Genomic DNA, 23,242 nt, shown 5'->3' on the forward strand with positions numbered 1-23,242 from the left:
TACAGTTATGTATTTCCATGGAAATTATACAGACATGACCTACCGAATAGCTTTGGAGGTTCAGACTGGACATCAGAAAAAAAAAAAAGCCATGACCGTTTTATTAAAGAGAACATCACACCACTGAATTCAACAAAGCCACAGCTGACCTGGTCTGGTACTGATGAGAGTCCCACTTTCAGCGGGAGGATGGACTAGATGGCAAGTGGTTCTAAGGTACAAAATATCTGGAGATGCCTTATTGTATTACATTATACACACACACATATAGCTATCCAGCTGGTTGTCTTTCTTTTACTGCTTCAAGGCAGTTTATGTAAAGGTAGCTTTCCTACATACATGTTTTGGGGGGCTACTGCTCATCACAGCATCAAGATATTAATACATTTCTGTAATAAATTTCCCCCCATATAGCTTAACACGAACATGAAGGAAATGTTCTATCTGATCAACAAAAATGTCAAATGGGTTTTAATATAGAATTTAAAATGTAAATGCAAGGCATTCTCCTAACACCCCGCAACCACAAAACCACAGAAGAATCAACAGCTGCAACATGACAAAAACCCTCACTGAGTGTCCACATGCTTTTGGCAGGTGAATAATTTATTGATGTCAGTAGAAAATACAAATTGAGAACAAGCTGGAGAAGAATAGATGTGAAAATATATAAACCATGTAAATTACTTTTTATTTGTTAGCCTTGTACATAATGTGCTAACTATAATGCATATATGTCCTCATTCCAAAAAATATTTCACTGTTCCCTTGATCCATATGCTCTGAGCATGTCAGAAACTTTACCTACTGCTCATATAAAATGAAAACACAAACAAGTGCTATGTGCTTCCTAAAGTCTACAAGGAGTGGAACTTTCACCATGTGACTCTAATGTTGTGCCAATGTGACACAGTCAATAAGTTCAGATTTTTAAAAAGGTGTTTCAAAAAATTAGAGTATTCTGTATTTTATGTGGCTTTAATCTTTGCATTCAAAGGGGAGGAAGAAAATTTGGTGAAGAAACAATTTTCTTCTTAAAAAAAATGGGGTTGGAGAATTGTTTATTCTTTATCTCTGTCAGCAACCCTTTCACACATAAAATAGTTTTCTAAAATAAAGCTTAAAACTGTCTAATATTTCAAAATGGATTGGTCCCTCTCCCAATTCCCAGAGTAAGGAATGCTATACCCCATGATATTTGCACAAACTATAGATGCGCTTAAGTTTCATTAGTATAAAAATGGAAATGAATCACAGTAATGTAGTTTCATTAATGTAAACATAGAAAATGCAATAATTAGTCAGGTTTTCCTTTGAAAGGCTGTTTTGAAATTAGGCATATCTTTCTCCACAGAAGAAAGGAATTTTCCAGCTCTTTCTAACATACACTAACAAGAAATGCTGCATACTCTAGTAACTTCTAACCTACTTCTTACCTGCATAGATGACTCCTGTAATAATACTTCATATTTTTTTTAATGTTTCCAGAGTAAAATATAGAGCTGTTCTTTATCTTTAATACTATTGAATTATTTGTTGAGAACATGAAACAAGGCAGAGAATCAGAATCAGCACAGTAAGCTTTGCATAGAGCCAATGAAGTTCATTTCAAGCAAGGCTACACGTTTTAAAACATGCAACTAAAGGTCCTATTACACGGAACAACTACATTTGTATGAAGAGACCTTCAAGAACAAGATCAACATCTGTAAAACTTTGATCGGCAATCTCTCAATTTGAACCACAAACACCTGCATTGGAAATAAAATTTCAGTTTCTTCGTACTTCATCCAGAAGTAGAATACATGTTACATTCTGTGGAAAAACCGTCAGAGATTTTGGTTGCTTATTTGTAGCTTATACCTATAGTGTGGAAATAATCTTTATTTTCTGATTTGTGCAACACCTAGCACAATGTCAGCTACTTCACAGCTTGGGCTCTAAAATATTATAGCAATGCAAGAAACAAATACTAGACCATGCACCATTACAGAAAATTCACTATATCCAGCACCTCACACAGCTAGACGTGAGCTAGCTTGAAACTGGAAGCCATGCAAACACATTAGCATAGCACTGTATTCAGTCTAGCAAGTCCAAGATCTCAACAGGGATTATTAGTTCAAGCACAGCACTGCACTAACCTGCCCATATAGCTTCAGGTCTGCCATGGGCTCACATCCCACTGGCTCGGAGCCTGGGAAGGTTGGGTCTGTCTGCAGAAGACTGTGCGGGAACACTCACAGTTATTTAGAGAAGCTCCACTTAAACATTTCTTTATTCCACTACCACGAGTCTTCATAATAGGAAGTCAATCCAGATCCACTTGTTAACTACATCTACTTTATTCTGCCTTGGTGTAGCAGACAAGCCAGTATTCCCTAGAAGGTCTGCACCATCTTGGTACATTAAATAGGCTGTTAAAAATTAAAACAAGAGAACTGAGCTTGCACCATTAAGATGCCCAACTAGTTTTATATAGCTTCAAATCATTAAGACACAGAAACATAATAGGAGTATGTAATTCCTTCTTAAAGTGTTCCATGTATCAGTCTCTCAAGGAGAAAATGTATTCCATGACAAAATGTTACGTAAGAACTGAAATAATCTTTCTGGATATGGATTGATAACACAAAGGAAAGAAAAAGCAATCATAGATGCCTTTAGTTTCTCAAGACCAAGCATTATGAATTCAAAGTCAGAGCTAACACACACATTAAAAGAAACCAAATTATAGTTATGTACAGAAATAGACTGCTACATTATCCAAACAACATTCATTCTGTCTTGTGACAGTACAATAAGTAGAATGAATGCATTAAAGAAATTACCAGATTTTTAATCATATACATTAAGTGCCTTAGACATAACTGTGTGCTGTTTCATCGTATTACTGAATGAAAAAAACCACGTACATCAGCAAAACCAGAAATGCGCAAGTGTTGATTCAACATTCCAAAATACATTCAGTGGTACAGATGACTGCATTTTCCGTTACTAGTTTCATACTCCCCTCCTAGAGATCCAATGCTGACAATAGGCAAAAACTACAGGTATAACTTCTTAGGTTATGGTCACAAACCACAGCCAATTACGTACAAAAAATAAGTATATAGATATGTGCATACAACAGTTGGGGGAGGGAGGAATATTTCACTCTAGTAGAAAGAGCTGGGTAGATCAGTCCTGGAGATTTGACATTTTCTACAATACAGGAAACTCTAGTATAATCACTATTTCCTTCAATGTTCCTTATCTGTTCCAAGATCACTGGTCCTGTGTCAACTGTAAATGTGATACATTAAGTATCTTGTAAATTGCAGACCTGTCAGGGTGAGATTTTTAACCAGAGATTTTTAACTGCAGAAGTGAGTCAAAATAAGGTAGTTCAGTAGCAGTTAAAATTAACAAAGGGCCAATTCTGACCTAGTGACTTCAGAGAATCCCATGAGAATTGAAAACTGAACAGCTAGCAGAGGGGGTCACTGCTTTCTAGAAGCTTAGGTGGCATTCATTCCTTCCTTCCCAGTGCACAGGGACTCTCCGAGTCCACCTTTCAAAGTCAGGCAGAAATTGCAGCAAAATTCAAAGAAGCTCACCCCACCTAAAAAGCACAGCACCGCATTCTAAGAAACGTCTTCAGAGGGCTAATCTGGCATTCAAACAATGGGCATCATCCTCTTTAAACAATATGTTTTATGTAAGCATAAACCAAAACCATACCCTGTTTTCTACATTCCCACAATCTTGTATTACTTAGATTACTGGCACAAAATTGCCGATTCCTTCAGCACAGTCAGCTCCATGGGTCAACTTGATTCTTTAGAAATATTAGTAGCTATCGTTTTTGAAATTGTAACCATAACTGTCTTCCATATAAACATTCATGAAGTTTCCTAGAATAAATCCAGACTATTTTATTTGTCATTGTCTGGTGTTATTTTTTCCTTCATTTATAATCTTTTCTTTTTAATTTGACAACAAAGTTAGAGAGACTGCAAATAATTATTATAATGTGTGACACTGCAATCAGTATCTGTATTCCCATCATAAATTTCATCACACGCAGACACACACACCCCCCCAGTACAATATTTTCTAAAAAACTGTACCCCTTTCTGGTGACTGCAGCTAACCTTCAGAATGAGAGCCATAAGGCAGGAATGGACTTACAAATTAGAATTCAGCCTGAGCCAGCTGTTTTTTCTAGTATTATTCCCTTTATGACCATCTGTCCCACCTGTTAATATATTTTTCCTCTCACACAGACTCTCCAGTCTCCACAGCCATTCTGGCTGACATACAAGTATTGATGGAAAGGAAACTGGATTAAATCCAACTTTGTGCCACCCAATATTTGGAGCTTTGGTACGGTACCTGCTTGACTGCCAGTATAATTAAATCTGCCTTGCATCTGCTTTACTTAACGCCCAGTTCACCTACAACCCAAACACTATCAGAGTTTCTTGTCACTCTGTCTACCTTCCTTCTGGGCTACATCAGTGAGTGGAAAGAAACAGTACAATGCAGTTACACCAGACTCTCCTCTCTGTAAAGCAATTTTAGTTTTTAAATATGCATGCATGCACTACTGAATGAATCTACTGATTCATTGGCTATTTATTAAAGATGAATTCACAAAACAACTCTGCACTCCATACTTGTGAGTTCTTGAGGTTTCAAAACTAGTTGCATGCCTGTTTTTGTCAACATTTTCTGGTTGAAAAGTCATCCTAAATCTTCCTTCTTGGGCAGAATTGCCAGAGACACGCAATGCAAAGAAATGAGGAAGAGAAGAACTGGGAATGGCTGAGAATGGGGAAAAAGAAATGAAATGTCATGCTGCTACATGGCGAAATTCTGTAGTCTCTCAAGAGTTTTTTGCTGTTTTCAACGAAACCAGCAACAGAATAAATCTTATCAAGGAATGCAACACATTTTCTGCATTTATTTTCATATTTGGTTAAAGCCTGGCAACTGAAAGGGAAGTAACTACTTAAGCAAAATACAGAATACTGCACAGCAGTGACACTGCCCAAAAAAATCAGGAAGAACATGACAGTTATAAAGTGTATCATTATAATTTCATCTCATGTACTGCTGACAATAGTCAGCAACAAGAGGAAAGGAACTGCTGAAAAAGCACAAGTGAGGTCACCGTTTTCTGAGTATTATTTTTTGAACATCTGCAAAATATAGATGAGGCTTTTTAAAGATCATAGAGCATCAAAAGAGAGGGTGAGAAAGAATTACAGTTGTGTGACATAAGGAATAAAGGCAAAAGAAGTATAAGAGAGAGGCAGAAAAAAAGGGGATGAAGACAAAAGGTAGAACTCAAAGGAGCATGTGCTGATGGGCTTTACATTTCCAACAGAAAATTAAAAGTTGACATCTGTGTCCATACAGTGTTAAAAATGAGTTCTTAGTTACTAGCACTGCATTCAGGAAGGAGGCAGAGGAAAAGAGTGATATCTTAACTGAGCTTAGTTCTAAGCATAAGATTAAAATTAAAAAAAAAAAAGAGGGATTCAATTTCATGTCAGTTCCTGGCAGCTGCTCAGCATTCCTTATTACCATATCCCTGTTTGCTTGTTGAGTGCTGATAATGTGCCAGAGCCGTGGTGTGCTTTGGAGTCCTGACATCCTTAGCTCTGCAACTTTGAGAATAGATAGAAAAACGTACTTTTGAACACCATTCATAATGCTGAAGTTCTAACAAATAATAGAATGTTACATAGGCTTTGCTCGGAAAAAGCCTTCATGGGGGAATCAAACTTTATCTCTATTGCTTTTGAAGCAGATAAGAGTTAAAAATAAAATCACCTATACCATTTTATTTTTTGTTTAATGACTACTAACCTTTTAGCTAGTACCTGAAACTATAATATATTGAAGTTATTCTTGTAACATTCTTAACTTCTACACTGAAAACATTTTCAGCAAATGCAACTTACAGATTTATTTAAAGAATTATTGACAGAATTACTATGTTCAAGCATGTCAGTAGCTACGAATATCTGCACAGCAGTCACCACCATGTTATGGATGCTGTCTGGCACCGTTTACACTGAAATGCTTCAGACACTCATCTTCTAACAGACAACATACCTTGAAAGATTCAGTCATATGCTTTGATGTTTCTCCCGAACACCCTCCAGCTGTGCACTCATTCTGACAGTCCTAGAAGAAATAAAAACAGGAAATCAAATTCAATGCACATTGCAGAAAAGGTGATATACATTCTGCTAATTCTCTTCAGGGACAGATTCTATTGAATGATCACTCAGACTTCATCATCAGTAAATATACTAGCAAGAACTTTCTGGTAGTGTTTTAGCACAACTTTCCACCTTCTAGGTTTTTAGTTTTACTTCAGTTGCATTATTTTGTGCAACTGTATTTCAGTGCTTTATAGGAGAGATGACATCTTAGATAAGATTATTGCTCTGAAGTGTGGAAGGGTATGGACAACATCACAAGTCTTTTATTCAAAGCTGAATAAATAAATTGTGTTTTTACACAATTCCATCAAACCCCAGTTTCTCTACTAAAAGATCCACCTAACAGATTTGATTTTGCCTTTTCTCAGAGAAGTCTGACTAGACAGAAAGAACTGTTTTTGTTAAATCCTTCATCAAATGAAGACAGTGATAAGGAATGCCCACATATATAAATGTATAATCAGAGTATTTTGAATTATCTTCTATGTTGAACTTAAGGGTTCTGCCACCAACCGTGCTAGAAAGGAACTGAAAGAAAAGGAGTGATAGTTCTAGGCATCCTTCTGTTCTGCAACAGAGGGATAACACAGACAGGTGCAAGCCATCTACCTAAAAGCAAGATCCCCAGTTTCCACAGCATCAGGCTAGCATCTTTGTGGATGCTCCTGCACTAGCTAGGCCTTCCTTGCCAGTAAGTGCATATACACCCAACAGCATGGAGTGGAGACAACACAAGACAGCCCTGACTGCGTTACTTTCTGGGGGATGGGCCATGAAGGGGATGGCTTAAGGGAAGCACAACTGGCAGGATAGAGGGGATGGTAGAGGGGATGACTAGCTGCTGAGGTGAGGCTAGGGATTGGTGGGCACAGGGAAACAGTCAGGCTGGTCAGAGGGGCTAAGTGGGTGAAGGAAAGACAGAGGCACTAAGGGAGGCTGTTGCCAGGGCTGACAGGGAAGGGGATTTCAACCCTGCAAGGGAAAAGTGCCAGCAGGAACCTGCACTGGCTGCTCACCATTTGGTGTCTGCCTCTCACCTTGTCACCCCTCAAGCCTTGCTGTGTCTTGAGTGAGAAGTCCCAGTCCAGCTGGGAAAGCCCCAGGTCAAATGTATAATCCCCTGAAGGAAGGAGGTGCACAGAAAACCCATGGTTTTCTGTGGTCAGTCTGGGAGATCCCTGCCTCAAGCTCTCAGCCAGGGAGCAGCCCTCACCCTACATGGAGGGCTGTGGGTAGGGTGGATGGCAGTGCTGGGAGACACCAGCCACCACAGTCTTGCAGTGGCCACCAAACTGTTGGGCCAGGACTGGGGCTGTGTGGCTCATGGACTGTGAGGCATGACACATGCAAGGCAAATAACATTATTTTTTTCCCTTTTTGAAGAACTTGGGGATACGGTTGACACAGACAGGGGAAAAAGCACAGTATCTTCAGTGGGCCTTTAACAGATAGCAGGCTTGCTACCAACAAAAGAAAAAGCAAACTCCCAGCCACAGCTGATCTCATTTCCTCTCCCCTCCCCACCAATGCCCCCGGGAGGCCATAACATCCCTTCTGCCTGTTCTCACCATCAGCTTTAACCCTTATGTTCCTCTTTTTTTTTTTTTTTCCAACCCTCTACAGAAAGACATGCTATCATGGCTACAGGCTCCTTCCTATCAACTAAAGGAGAACCTGCCAAGAGAAATCACAAATCTATTGACAATGTACCAATATGCTTTACCTTAAAACCTTATTAAAAATATGTTTTATTTGCTTTAAAGCTTAGGGTTTTTTACTCCAGGAAGACAAGTCTTTTTGGTAGAGTGTCCAATGTCATTCAGTATCAGACCCTAGCAGGACTAAAGTGTTACCCAAACTGAGGGATAGTCTGAACTAAGCATTGTATAATAGGTCCTTGCCTTCCCTGTAATTCTTCAAATCTTTCCAAATTCAGTGGCAAAATCCCAGAAGGCCTTCACGACACCATTGGTTTATAATAGATAAGTATTCTGCAGATGGATTATGCCAACTGATTTTTTTCTTTGCACTGTGGTGAATTAGGATGGAGAGGTGCTGGTTACCAGCTAACAGGATGATAACTGCCAGCTGTGGAACATGAATTTCTCAAGCAGTTCCAGCTCCATTGTTGTCTTTTGTCTAATATCTAGTGTGCAAAGTTGGATTTTCTAATAATAATTACAGTGACAGCAAATACTGACAAATACGCAACCATTATGCTTCAGTTTCTTCCCATCTCTGCTTTATGAAGTTGCCCTAAAACAAGTGTTGGCATCAGCACAGAGAGGACGAAAGCTGGATATAGTTTAATATTCTCTTTCATGATCTTCAAAAAGATACGAAACTTGTATGAGAATTTCAAGTGTGGACCACCTACAGGAACAGCCCTTAGGGGCTCGATCTGTTGCCCTTCAGTTCAAGGTTCCCACTGAACTCACTGAAGTCAACAGCCCATTCTTTGGGTGTATGCCATGGGGCCAATCCTGTTCTCCATGAAGTCATTATGATTTACAGATTTAACTTGTATTTAAAGCAAGTAGCTGACTGCCTTTGTTAACTGCACTGAGATTAAATTGAGTTAATCCCTCAGCACTAGAAAGACATACCACAATTACTTTCTAATTGATGAAGTCATATTTTAATGGCTCCATGGCTTTTAAATCTGAGACATGTTGTTAAATGCAATAGGGAAAATTACTCCCTGGTTTAGTGCCAACATTGCCAAGGGAGATATGCCAAGCATAAATTTACCCTTTGTGTTTAATAGCATGGTAGATTTAAAATTGCTTCCATTAAAATACTGATGTTATCCTAAAAATACATTTGAACCACTGGGCCAATGTCTGCTCAAAAGCCACTTAATTCTGTATCAAGTTGCTATGCAATTACACAAGCATGACAGTATTTCCCATGTTGTGCGTAGAGCTAACATTTTTTTTTATGGTGTATGTAACTGCTTTTTCTATATTGGAACTTGGACAGTATTTCACAGTTTTCCTTCAAAAATATTGAAATTCCACATTGATTTATTTATCATTACTGTAATACCTGTATGAGAAAAAGTGTAAAGCATTACACTAGATTAAATTTTGTTTAAAAATGGGGTTTATATGTCATTGGGTCACTAAGAAACACTACTAAAATAAAAACCTGGTGATGAGTAATTCTGTCTTTTCTTTTATAGAAAATCTCAATAATAATCATTGCAAATCCCTTAGTATTTACAATAAAAGTAATCACAATATACTCAGTTGGATAATAGTGTATTAGTATTAGTACTTGATTCCAATCTAACTCTTATATAAAGAAGAGGTAAGCCTTAGGGCTGTTCATCTCCTCACAACATGTGATGGACCTTTGTGTGTGTAACACTTACTAGCGCTTTTGGAAATTTTATACTTAATTGTTGTCACCTGCACATCTGCTAGAGCTTTCCCAAACCTGAACATTCAGCTCTTGCATTTTGTCCTCAGATTGCATTAGATGTATGTATTTTCAGCATCTTTTATCATCAGGATGCTCCAGTCAATGCCTCTTGCCTTTCCCTGCCATCTTTGTCATGCCTTCTCCGACTGCTGTTCTGTTACAGGCATGAGACCTTATAGGCAAAGTAATGACCTGCAAGAGTGCCCAACCAACTTCCCTATTACCATTTTGCTGTGCCTCTAGTTATGCTGATCTTTTAGGGTATCCTCCTGCATCTCACAGCTTCTTCAAAACAGAGAACCTACTTCTTTTAATCAGTCAGATCACTCATCCTTTGGCTGAAAGGACTTTCTGCTATAAAAATAGGCACATCTCATCCCTAAACTCCCTAGACTACATGAGTCTGCCTTTCATTTCCCTATGCCTTCACACTTGATAGCTTTTGAGACTCACTAGTAGCACCAATGTGTTTGTTCTCATTTGGGATTATGTGTTCTATAAATTGAGATTCTACCAGATCCTTTGTCAAACTACTGTTCTTATGTTTAGCTACACCACTATCCTATAGACTCATCCTCAGTTATGATATAGGCACTGAAGATTATCAGAAGCTTCATCACTGCAAACTTAAGTTGCAAACTGCACTTTGTTAACCTATGGTATATTACATTATTTAATAATAATAATAAAAAAGGCACCAGTTTTAAGAAAAAAAAATTACAGTTACCTCTATATGCCATGTACTTTGTCACACTTTTTCAAAGAAATCTAATTCTTTAATCAGTTCTGTGCTCACTTAATTTTCGCTGTTGTTTGATAACTCTTCTCACCACTGGGGAACGTAAAAGTTTCCCTAGTGGAAGGTAGGAGTAAAGAAATAAATTGCAAATAATTTCTACAGAATTCACACTTTTAGCTAGGAAAACATATTGGCTCCTTTTCAAAACACCTCAGGATCTGCAGTTTCACAAAATCCTTAGTCATCTTCTTGGTTTCACCAATCCATGCTTATCCGTTAGTCAGACTGCAGACAGCTCTGGTGTCTGCACTCTGAGTAAGGATTTAATCAACAGCACCAGTGCCTGGTTAGCACACTAGCTGTGACAGTGAACATCTGAAAACCCAGTTTCATCCCCATGAAAGAATTGTAGACAGTGCTTTGTTGTCAGGCACTGGCTATTCATGGAGTTTGAGAACCTAAAGGGGCAAATAAGCTACAGATGCACAGCTATGGCTGCATATAGTTCCTTCTGCTGAGGCACCCCCATTTCCTGCTGTGCAGAGAAACTGAAAATGAAGATTATCTTGTAGCAGTCATCAGGTTCCAGCAAAGATGGTGTGAGAGTTTCCTCTCAGTCAGAAGTCATATGAAAACAGTTTTCAATGAACAAAGTGCTTTCTGAGACATTTCTCCAAGGTAAAACAGTGTCTTACTACTTTTTCCCATGCTTGCCATATTGTATGCTCTATTTTACACTGGAAGGGTAATGAAATTAGAATACTTAACAGATTCCAGGAATCTAGCAGATAAGTAAGTTCAATACGTGACTTATACTATGGTATTGCCTATAGGCAAGCCAAATCAGGTGTGTGATGACAGGTACTTCAGCATTTAAAGCCATACAAATCAGAGTTTGCCTTTCTGTTCCAGGTATAAAATACAGTCCAATGTGCACAAATGCCATATGTTTTGTGTATTGCTACAGTCATATAAAACACTTTCATCACTTCAAAATGGTTTTCATCTGCCCCTAGGAAATGTTAATACAGTTTGACAGCCACACCACATAAAAGATGAATTTGCAGAAAAACAACAGTAATGATGTTCATAGCTTTAAAAAAAAAAACAAACAAAAATCCACCTACTGTCAGACTGAGAGAGAAATTCTGAATATTACTGTAGGGCTGAGTCATATAATACTATTTTTAATATAAACTAAAATGATATTTACTTAACAACATTTATGAGAAACTCCCGAGCTCAGGAAGCTCATTTATGGAATCTAACAGCCAGGCATATTTACCTCAGCTGTCATGGGAGTAGTTTCATGATATAAAAACATTTTAATACTGTCTTTATATTGTATGTATGTGAATGTGAACACACACATATGTATGTATTACCATGCAAGTGTCACCGAGTATGTTCATTGGGCTGGGTCACTTACATGACAGCATGGCACGCCTTACCCATACAGCTTCTTTTAAGTCTACTCTTTTCAATATCAAGACAGAAGGAGCGAGAAGACTAATTCTTAAATTGTATTTCGAACAATGTATCAAGCCAAACAGGGATCTTTGAGGTATCTTTGTTCGTTAGGTTGGAGCATTCTCCACATATTGGCTTGCCAGTCTTCAATAATGAATTCAAAGAACATGTACAACACAAATCCTAGAGCAGCTCCGATGATTCACCTCAATGTATGTGCAGATCAGCACTGGGGGTGGGGGGGTGTGGGGTGGGGATGACAAAAGAAAAAAACAGGACAATTTGTCATATGCAGTTTCATTGCTTAGGTTTTTTACTTTGTTGGTCAAGAATTCTCATTTGTGCTGATTTCTACACTTCCAATACATTTCTTTAAAACTACTCTTACCTAACATATATCTGCGCTGATGCCTTGTCAGCTGGGCATTATCACCTTACTGTGTCTGCTTGTTCAACCTTGAGCTGGCACTAATGTTGGTTACACAGTGAGACAGTGTAATAACAGTATACTATTAAGAAAAATACAAGGCAACTAGCACAGCAGAAAAAGAAAGCTTCCACGTTATTTAATGATAATTTTGTATCAGAGCTAAAACATCAGGACATAGAACATACAAAAGTTTCTTTATCTAAGAAAGCTGCATTGCATAAAGTAAGGTTGAATTTAAATAGGTTATCATAAATTTGTCCAGAAGACTGTGCAGGCACTTATCTTCTGGCTTGAGCAGTTTATTTGGTTTAATTTAAAGCAATTTAAGTAGTTTGAATAAAACTGAAATATGCTTCTCCTAAAACAGTATCACTTTTTATTATGTCTAAATAAAAGACAATTCAGATTATATGAGCACAAAATATTTGTTAAAAAAACCTTTAAACAGAGAACATAAAGAAATGGAAATATTCAGCTAGTCTACCCAAGGTTCATATTTAGTAACATAGCTATAACACAACTCTAAAAGCAGACCAAGTTGTTACATGAGATTAAATAAATGCAGGACAATGTTACCAAAGTCAAGCCATTGCAGTCAGCACTCAGGTGAGAAACCTCCCTAGGGTATAATGCCAATTTTTTGACTCAGTGCTTAAAATAATATTTGAAGGAGTTCGTGTCCTGGTTTCAGCTGGGATAGAGTTAATTTTCTTCATAGTAGCTAGTATGGGGCTACGTTTTGGATTTATGCTGGAAACAGAGTTGATAATGCAGAGATGTTTTAGTTGTTGCTAAGTAGTGCTTACACTGGTCAAGGACTTTTTCAGCTCCCCATGCTCTGCCGGGTGCACAAGGAGCTGGGAGGCGGCACAGCCGGGGCAGCTGATCCAAACTGACTAAAAGGGGTATTCCACACCATACGACATCATGCTTGGTACATAAAGCTGAGGGAAGAAGGAGGAAGTGGGAGATGTTTGGAGTGATGGTGTTTGTCTTCCCAAGTTACTGTTACACTTGATGGAGCCCTGTTTTCCTGGAGGCGGCTGAACACCTGCCTGACCATTGGAAGCAGTGAATGAATTCCTCATTTTGCTTTGCTTGTGTGCATGGCTTTTGCTTTACCTATTAAACTGTCTTTATCTCAACCCACAAGTTTCCTCACTTTTACTCTTCTGATTTTCTCCCCCATCCCACCACGGGGGGAGCGAACGAGTGGCTCTGCAGGGCTTGGTTGTTGACTGGGGCTAAACCACAACAGTTCAGTAATGCCTAACCTGTTGTACAAGGAAGCTTGTATCAGTTCACCCAAAAGGTAGCAAAGCTATACAAGGATAACTACTGCTGAAATCCAAAAAGAACGTGTGCTCTACAAACTGGGTTATCAAGAAGGCTAAAGGGAAGAAAAGAGTTCACCAGAAATAGAAAATAGATTAATTTGTTTTAACTAACTCTAAGGAGAACATGACCAGGGATCTATTCAGCTTTGGGCTAAAATTATTTTGCCAGACATTTCAGAAAATTTACAACAGGAGCTGCGAACTACACTCATCCATCATGGAGTTTAGAACTTGATCCTTCCCAGCTGAAAAATATTGAGAACCTACCTCCAGCCCCATCCAACACAGGACACAAAGCAACTGTACATCTCTGTGTGGTGTCCCTTTATTCAACAGTTAGTTCTGTCTTAATACATTTCCTGCACAACCATACAATCCTCCTTCTTATCTTCTTTACAGAAACAGGCAAGTGCTCTAAAGAAATCCCTTCACAAATGACCTCCAAATGCAATGTGCTTTAACCTTGATTTCTAAGCCCTCTGTTCATACTGTTCTTGTTTGTTTTCCTTCCTATGACCCTCTTGTTGCTCTGTCACGCCCCGGTGCCTTTTCCTCTGTCTTTACCCTCTTGCTCAGTTCACTGACTCTTCCCTTCTGATTGAGGAAAACAGCTTCGTACTATGAGGGGAACAGGCAGATGACCTAATGGAGCTCTTCCATCTCTAACTCCTATGAACAGTGCCTCTAAGTGCCTCTTTTGTTGGTTTGTTTGTCTGCTCTAGCATTAATTAGGTTTTTAACAAGTGCATTGTTTGCTAGAATGGCGTAAAGAAAAACATGTTAAAGCAACCAGCTGGATCTAGTTGACCTATAATTTCATCTGCATGTTTTCTAACTAGGTAGTATCTCACGGCTATGTGATATGGTTATTGCTTAAACAAAATAAATGGAAATTCTGAAAATCATCATGGTTTTACTGTGTTTAGACCCAACTCTCATTGATATGAGATCTTTTACATCAGACTGGCAACAAGAAAGGGTATAAATGTTATTATGTACTTTCCCCTACCACTGTAAAAGGGCTTTGCTGTTAACCACAAGGACGATTGTATTCATTATTTTTTCTCTAACATTTCTCTTTGCTCATGTATTCTATAATGCCAAGTACTAAATTAGTATTTTAAGATTTTACAGTAAAGTTGACCAGAGCTATGGGATGCATTTTAAACTGCACTGTTATACCAGCCTAAGCACAATAAAAATTATTCTGCTTATTTTCCTCAGGGATTCAGTTATATTGGCTATATTTTTTTATCCTGAGACAGCTGTATGGGTAAAGTACAGATCTGATTTAAAGATGCAGAAAATATAGCTTACAATTATTTATGAAATTCCCTGATGGTGGAAACTACACACAGATGCTGCAGCTGATGACCAAGGCAAGTGGCTTGATGCAATTACTAAAGGATAACGTGAATAACATGAATGCATATACAGCAGAAACAAATAAATAATTGTCTGAAGAGTTACTGAGGGTTCAGAACTGGAAGCAGACAATTTAGTGTGGGAGACCAAAGCGTCTGTAGTTTGCAAATAAATCATTTTAGACTCCTGGGAGGGGGGAAAAAAAAACAAACCACAGCAGAAACAGTCATGGATTCTAAAATGAGAACTGACATGCTTAAAGAAAAGAGCTAGCAGACAAAAACCTGTATTTAAGGATGTACTCCTGTTTGCAAGCTCCCTCATAACTACAGTGGAACCAGAAGAAACACAGGGTCAGGCCTGAATCATGGGCCTGTATAAGGGGTCATTTGTAGCTATTCTCAGAGTGCTTAGACCGTGTCCCATTTAAGTCCATTTTGCACTGGAATAAAGGTTTACATAAGACGCTGAGCAGTGATGAATCGCACATTGAAAACAAAAGCTCTGAGTGGGAAAAAGAAAAGCTTTTGGAGGGGAAAGGAGTTACTTTTTTCCACCACAAGTCTTGTATACAGTCGCACTAGAGATAATAAAACAGTAACTTACACAGCTGGCTCTCAAATAACACTAAGTACAATAAAACATTATGCAACTGTGTATGTGGTTGCTGGTCTGTAAAGGGCAGACATATGCTAGCTTGATATCACATCTAGGCCTGATGACTTTGCATGGCCTATTTAATTCACCACCGAGTAGAAATGCCACTGGTGCAAAAGCATAAGAAGCAGGACTTTCTGTATTGCATTAGGCTGTTAGTGCAGTTATTGCCTGTTCCCTGCTTCCCAAGTGGTTTGTTTAGCTGTTAAATGTCCAACAGATGAAGCTGATAAAGCATGGCAGCAGGTATCCAACCTGGGGATCTGAATGGGCTCAATACTGCAGGTACACTCTGCCTGCCTGACTAGTCAGGGGAACACTCCTTACAAAAGTGCTTCTCTACTCAAAAGGCTGAGCATAGTCCCTGTTTTGTGCTTGCAGGCAGAACTGTAGATACCTAGATATGTGTTCTGCCTGGACATTTGGCCACAATGCAGGAAAAGGGCCCAGGCTTAAGCTTTCAAGGCTTATGGTGGACTGAGTGATCTAGTAGGTCTCTTTAAACAGGTGATGCAAGCCAGGGTAGGGGGGAAAAAAAAACCAACACAAAAAAAAGAAACCACAACAGAAAACAGAAAGACAGCAAGCTTTGTCTAGAAGTGATGCAAATACTGTGCTTCCTCCTGAATTCTGATGGTGGGCTGGCCTGTATGATGCTTGCAGTTATTTTACTGTTTGTTCCAGATAAAGAACTGAGAACTTCTTTATTTATAAGCTTTAAATGAATCTTCTCACTGTAATACCTGGAGGCCTTAGAAATTAATACTGTCTCTACAGGCACAACACCTAAGTGAAGGAAGGTAGAACTATCTCTCTCTTCTACAGACAGGAAATTTAGGCATACCTCACGCTGGTTGGCAACTACTTCAGAGAATTCACTGCAAGGCAGACAGGTGCCAGAATAGGGCGTGCATAGCTCCCCAGGAACTAAATCTATAGCTCCTCTTTCTTTTAGAGGCATACCCATCAGATCCATTACAGTTCTTCTCAAGGAAGAAAAAGTGTAAATGATTTATGTGGTTTTTGGCTGCGCACTCTACTCACAACTATGCCCTATGCAAGCTTCTTGCGTAACAGCACACACGTGGTAGCTGCAGAAGACCTGCCTACACTAGCTCCAGCGGGTTTTAAGCCTGGCATCATTGCTTTGCAGCAATGGGAGATCTCTCCCTGGCTTTTATCAAAGCCTGGGTTATATCCTTGTGATGTGTCTTTTGCTATGTGTTCAAACACTGTCTTAATTTGATTTAACTGGACAAAATTCAACAAAGTGGAAAGGAAGTTGAAGCTTTCCTCTTGACACAAGAGGCACTAGGAACAGAGCTAACCTGCAGGGAAAATCCATGGAACGTTTTTGAAGACAGCACCTACAATGATGTTCATGTTCTTGTTCAAATTAACAACAAACTACTGAGATGGAACATATTTGCATGAAAGACTTCCAGCTCAGGATGTGCTAAGAAATAGAGACTGTAAAGCAAGAGAATGAGTTTCTGTGGGTACAACGAAGGGTAATAAGCACAATCCACCACACCAAGCAAACGTAAATAATCCCATGGTTACTAACAAGCCAAGAAAAGAAAAGCAGAGCACAACTGTACAGTGTCACACATTACTCCCTTGAATGTGGAAAACCACCAAGGTAACAGCCACAAGAAGCTGCTTTTCTTGATGACATCTGCTCAAAATAGGTAAAATATTTTAAACTAGTGACAAAACCAGCCAATCCACCTACTCAGTATATTCAACTGTGTAGCAACACTAAGACAGGGAAAAATCACACATTATAACACTCAGAAATTTTGGAGTTGCATTAAAGTTACCCTGTGTGTCCTTTATAAGTACCCTGTGTGTCCTTTATAAGTACCCTGTGAGCAAGCCCTTCATGTGAAATCCCCTATCATTTGTTGACAGTGCCCAGAGCAAACTGGATTCTGCCCAGGGAATTTGAGAGTGAAATAGCGCTCAGCACATTAAAAGTGGCCTTGAAAAAGTATGGTCACAGATGAGGGATTTGTAGAGATGTCAGCATTAAGCACACATTAAGCACGCAAAACAGAGGCCCTTTGCCAAAATTATAGCATGGTAAAAGGTCATCACAAATCAAGAATGATACAGTCACTGTTAGAAACTCTGAAATATTAAGAAATGGCACTAGTAATGAAGATAATAAACAGGCCTGTGACAAGTAATGTAGGCTTGTCCTCTTACAGTTCAACATCTGTATCAATGATCAAGCATCCCTGCTCAGCTCAATAAATCTAAACTGACAAATGACTTACTTATAACACCCCCACGAACCAAGGGTTTTGCCCAGCTTCAACCCAGATGAGTATCAATGCTCTTGTCTAGAATGTCTCTGTAATTTCTGAATTTATGAAGCTACTCTTAGGCATCTTAAAACAGTTTAGAATTGGATCTGATTTGTCCACAGTTGAAATCCAATTCATCTGGAAATGGCAGGACAGAACGTTAATTTTATAAGTATGTTGCAATGAATATTTTGCCTAACTGACATGATGAAAACATTTCTGGCTACAGCAAAAGCACTTAAAAGAGGATCCAAAAGGAAACAATTGTAAATGCAGCATTTTCAGCTTAGTGAAAAACCAGAAAGGGATGCTGATGTTACTGAACTTCCATCTCCAGATGTTAAGAAGAGAATCTACCTGTAAATGCCAAAAATCACCTCTGAAAAGATGTTGAAAGGCAAAGGACAATGTTTAAAAAATGAAGCAATTCTAACGGTACAGACCCTTGTCAACATGAAAAAAAGCATAGACAACAGGACTCATCTCTGTATTCTATGAAGCACTGTGTAATACTGAGGATGAAGCCTGGGCCACAGACTGGGCCACAGCACAGGATCAGATTTAGAATAAAGCACAGCTCTGTTAGAATACGTAGAAAGAAGAAAACCTAAACTGAACCAAATACAGCCAAACAACCCAATGCACTTGCTTTTTGGTTACAGAAACGAAACACTTCCTGGCATGGGAAACTTTGTTTCATTTGTCTCCCAAACTGCACTTCTATTTCTAAAGACAGTTAATCCAGTTTAAGGCAGAGTTTGCCATTTAGTTCCCATCCACATATAAATGGGTTAGAGCATATCTAATGACCATACCTGCTTAAATAACAGATTATATACTCAAAATGGATAAATTCCTCAAATACACGAGCGTGTGAATACAATATGTGTTGGGTTTTTTTCCGCTTGCATGCATGTATATATGCAGTTGTACAGCTGTGGCAAAAATTGTGGCTGTGTAGCACTGTATGTATGCTATAATACCCTATGCTACAACTACAGCTTCATGTCATGTAAGGAATAAACTTGGCTCACATTACACCCTTATACTAGCACACAACTGTTAATTTTTATAGCTTTCACCCCCTATATTTCAGGCAATACTTTCTACTGATTAGGAAGGGGCTTTTCTCAAGTTTGTAAGTGGGCACTGACACAGTGTAGGACAGGATTCAGAAGGACTTACAGTTTTGACTCTTAACACTAGCACTGATTGTGACCTTGATAATTTGATGACCATAATAAATCTTGGTGTTCTGTTCTCAGAAATTATGATGCTACTTCTGAATGTTTTAAAACTATAGGTCCTATTAAAAATTACTTATGCTTTTATTCATCCAGGATCAAAAGCATAACCTTTCCACTTTTTTCCTCAAACCTTAAAATCAGGGAAATAAAACCTGTGTCATGCATCTGGTAAGAAACTTACTTATCAACTAGCCTGCTAAATATGTCAAGGATACTTTTGCTATAAAGTTTTCTTCCCCATATTGCTTTGATTTATAATTTTCTTTATTTTACTGGAGGGTGAGATACTTCATGCATCAACAGAAATTATATTATTGCTGCTAATTTTGAGTGGACTTTGTGATTTTTTTACTGAATTGCCTGATGATATGCAATTGTATAAAACCTTGTGAATTAATAATTTTGTTGTAAGAGTAGAATATGCAACTTTGTATGGTATATTTATGTATTATATTTAAGATACAGATTTGAAGTTGACATTCCAAAAAATGAAGAGGCCTCCTTTTTTTTTCAATGCTCCATATAGTTTTGCCAGTATTCTCTTTTCTACATACCAAAGGAAAAATCACACAATTTAGAAAATTTACCATCATATATTACAGAAGTGAAAACTACTAGACAGAACCTTTTCAAAAGCTGTAAGAATTCTAACAGTGCATTGAACATTCCTTGCTGTCAGCTGCACTGAAAAGAAGTAAAAAGACGACCTTGTGAATTCATTTCAAAACCATCAAGAAGCTGTTATTTTTTAAAAAGCCAGCAGTATTATGAAAAACCCAACCTTAAAAAAAAGATGTTTGAATGCCTGAGATATCCCCTTAACTTTCCCTTGATATTACTAACTTCCCTACGAGTTTTGGCATACCTCTTCCCTTCCTATAGCAAGTGCCTACTGGTACAATGATCCTTGTTTAAAGAATTATTCCTAAAATACATGGAAAGAAAAAAAAAAGAAAGTCTAGCAAAACCAGGGTGTATTCTGATTATGAGAAAAAGTACTAGCTTGGCTCTCCAATGCAGAAAGCAAGTACAGTACTTAAAGGGAAGGTGCTGAGACTGTAAGAAGGAGGCACAGTCCTCTTTCCTGGCTCAGCAGTAGCCACAGGAATGGAGTATTGATAAACCTTACCATGGATCCTAATGAGGTAATTCAAGCAACAAGGATCCTGGGGTGGGGAAACAAAAAGAAAACCAAAAATCCCCCACAAAATAACTTCAAAGGGTCCAAATAAAGGAGCAATCTTGTGAAGAGACTTGCACTGACATTACTCTTAAACTTTGTCTGTTAAGCACTTGGAATTCCTCAAGATAATAGAGAAGAACAAAATCTTACTACTATACTGACATGTTAAAGAAATTACCTTCTGTGAAGAAACCTGCCTGTACTGTTGACTTTAAAGATCTTTGCACAGAGTTCTTTGTACTGTTGAAAGCCTAGCAAGCAGAGTTTTGGACAAACACGTGCTGATCCACAGTACTATGTCAAAGATGAAGAGTGGATGAAGGAAAAAAAAAATCTTAGTTCATAAGCTTTTTTCCAGGACCATAAGAAAATCCAGGCTGGGAGGGGCCTCATGAGGTCTCTAGTCCAACCTCCTGCTCAAAGTAGGGTCAGCTCTGAGCTCAGACCAGATTTCTCAAGGCTTTATCCAGTTGGGTCTTGAGCGCTCCCAAGGATGGAGATTGCACAGCCTCTCTTGGCAACCCATTCCACTGCCTGACTGTCCTAGTGGGGAGAATTTTTTCCTTATATCCAGTCTGAACCTTTTTCATTTCAATTTATGCCATTGTCTCTTGTTCTCCTACCATACACCATTGCTGAGCCTGGCCTCATCTCCTTGATTTTCCTCTAGATTTTGGAAGGCTGTTATTATCACCCCAAAGCCTCCTCCTCTCCAGACTAAATAAACTCAGTACGCTCTGCCTTTCAGTGTCAAAGTTTAAAAGAAGTTCCTGCTCAGTAAGGGTAATGCAAATTCAAGCATTTAATATAGAAGTCATGACCCCTAAGACAATAGTCTAAAGAAAATGAAACAAGTGGACCTGATTTGTGTGGCACTGATCTCTCTGAGTGCTGGTGAAAAATAATACAATCAGAACCTTCTGAAGTTAAACCCTATACAAATACCAAGAAAAACGATATATTTTCTGTGCTTACTAAGAGTGTTTTTGTCAAATATTGTGTGAAATGCTCTACTAGGCAAACTGAATTAACAATAGTTGTGTACCTACTTAGAAGTCATATGCTGCACTTCATTAATGCATCAGGTATACTCTAAAATAACACTTGGAACAAACTGCAGACCTCAAGGGAAGAAAGTAAATGAGTAACTGTTGGAAGGGTATTATGACATTACTTTGTAAAAATGGTAATAAACTATGGGCCAAGATGCAAAAAAGACAGATGGGTAAAAATTCCTGATAATTTCAAAGATAGTTTCAATTATTTAGTTCATGTTAACTCTTTTGGATCATTTGATATACACTCCAAAGTGTGAGATTAGGCCTTTCCATAAGCATGACACTGGATTTTCATCTGCAATAGCATAAGGCAATATTTGCTGAACTGCTCTTCTACAACAGGTGCTCTATTTTATGAGGTGATATTACTTGTCCCTTTAACGTGTAAAGTCATAAAGTAACGAAATTATTTCCAAGGTAAATGGGACCACCCATCCACTTCATCCTATGTAAGAATTGGAGGTATCACCTTGAAAGCATGTCAGTGACTATGAATAACAAATTAGGATCACATACTACTTTGATTTGTGCCTGAGTATCACTGAAGAACGCAATGACATGTCAGTGCTGCTTTGAGCAAACAGGCAGGTAGCTCTGTGGCTTGCCTGCTACTTGCTTTTTTTGCATGGGCATGCCAGAGCATCACTGCCAGGTGATGGATGACACCCTGGAGACTGGGGTCATGCATAGACACACAATGGGTACATCAAAGGTGATGAAATATGATGGTCAGCCTTGCTCCTTGGCACGCTTGCATTCTGTCCCTAAGCATTCTGGCTGGAGGCAGCTGCTTGGGTATTTCCCCTGAGCAGTTTCAGATCTGTTTTCTGCCGCGGCTGGTCTGCCACTCCCCAGCTGCAGAAAGTGCAAACAGAACTAATCAGAGCCTTCTGAGGCTACTCCAGAGAACTCACCCATTTTAGCCCTGCCATCATAGAATCATTAAGGTTGGAAAAGACCTCTAGGATCATCAAGTCCAACTGCCAACCCAACACCACCATGTCTCGTAAGCCATGCCCTGAAGTGCCACTTCTACACATTTTTTGAACACCTCCAGGGATGGTGACCCCACTACCTCTCTGGGAAGCCTGTTCCAATGCTTGACCACTCTTTCAGTGAAGAAATTTTTCCTAATATCTAGTCTAAACCTCCCCTGACACAGCTTGAAGCTTTTTCGTCCCATTCTGTCACTAGTAACTTGGGAGAAGAGACCAACTCCCACTTCGCTACAATCTCCTTTCAGGTAGCTGTGGAGAGCAATCATCAGTGGCACTTGCACCACTGCTAGACCCACCCAGGAGAGAGCAACGTTGATGAGACCTAGAATGGAATGAGTGTAACACTTGTCATCAGTGGCGCAGAGGAGCTGGGGAGACACCCACCAGTCACATACCCGTTGTACCCATATTCCATCTGTTAGAGTTACCCAAGGAGAGGAAATAATTCAGTCGTGTTTTCCCTCAGCTGTTAACTCTGGCATCAGCCTGTGGCTGTGAAGTTCAGTCAGTCCAGTACAGACCTTCTTCAAAACCCAAGAATTATTCTTAGTGCAGCTGTCCTACAAGGTATAAAGTTGCTGTGAAGTTCCCTCAATCTAACTGAAAAGCACCCATGCTGTCTCCACACCCTTTGTCTCAACAGCAAAGGCTTCTTTTTAATCCCCAGATCAGCCTCACTAAGCAGAAGAACATAAGCATGACTTTTATAAAAGGATGGTTCCCACAGATGCTCATCTCTCTCACATTAGTGGTCACTACCAACAACTCCTCTTCAGTTATTTAAAGTTATTTCTGAAAT

General features: G+C 38.9%; 1 protein-coding gene across 1 annotated transcript in view; it reads right to left on the minus strand.

Annotated features, from left to right (window-relative positions):
* Positions 1 to 23,242, minus strand: part of BCAT1 (branched chain amino acid transaminase 1) — a 64,151-nt gene that overhangs the window by 40,220 nt on the left and 689 nt on the right. The window contains exon 2 of the mRNA XM_075114370.1: positions 6,109 to 6,180. Coding sequence (XP_074970471.1) covers positions 6,109 to 6,180 — 72 coding nt within the window. The remainder of the gene's footprint in view (positions 1 to 6,108; positions 6,181 to 23,242) is intronic.

This window comes from Phalacrocorax aristotelis, chromosome 1 (assembly GCF_949628215.1).
Source record: "Phalacrocorax aristotelis chromosome 1, bGulAri2.1, whole genome shotgun sequence".
Taxonomy (NCBI): domain Eukaryota; kingdom Metazoa; phylum Chordata; class Aves; order Suliformes; family Phalacrocoracidae; genus Phalacrocorax; species Phalacrocorax aristotelis.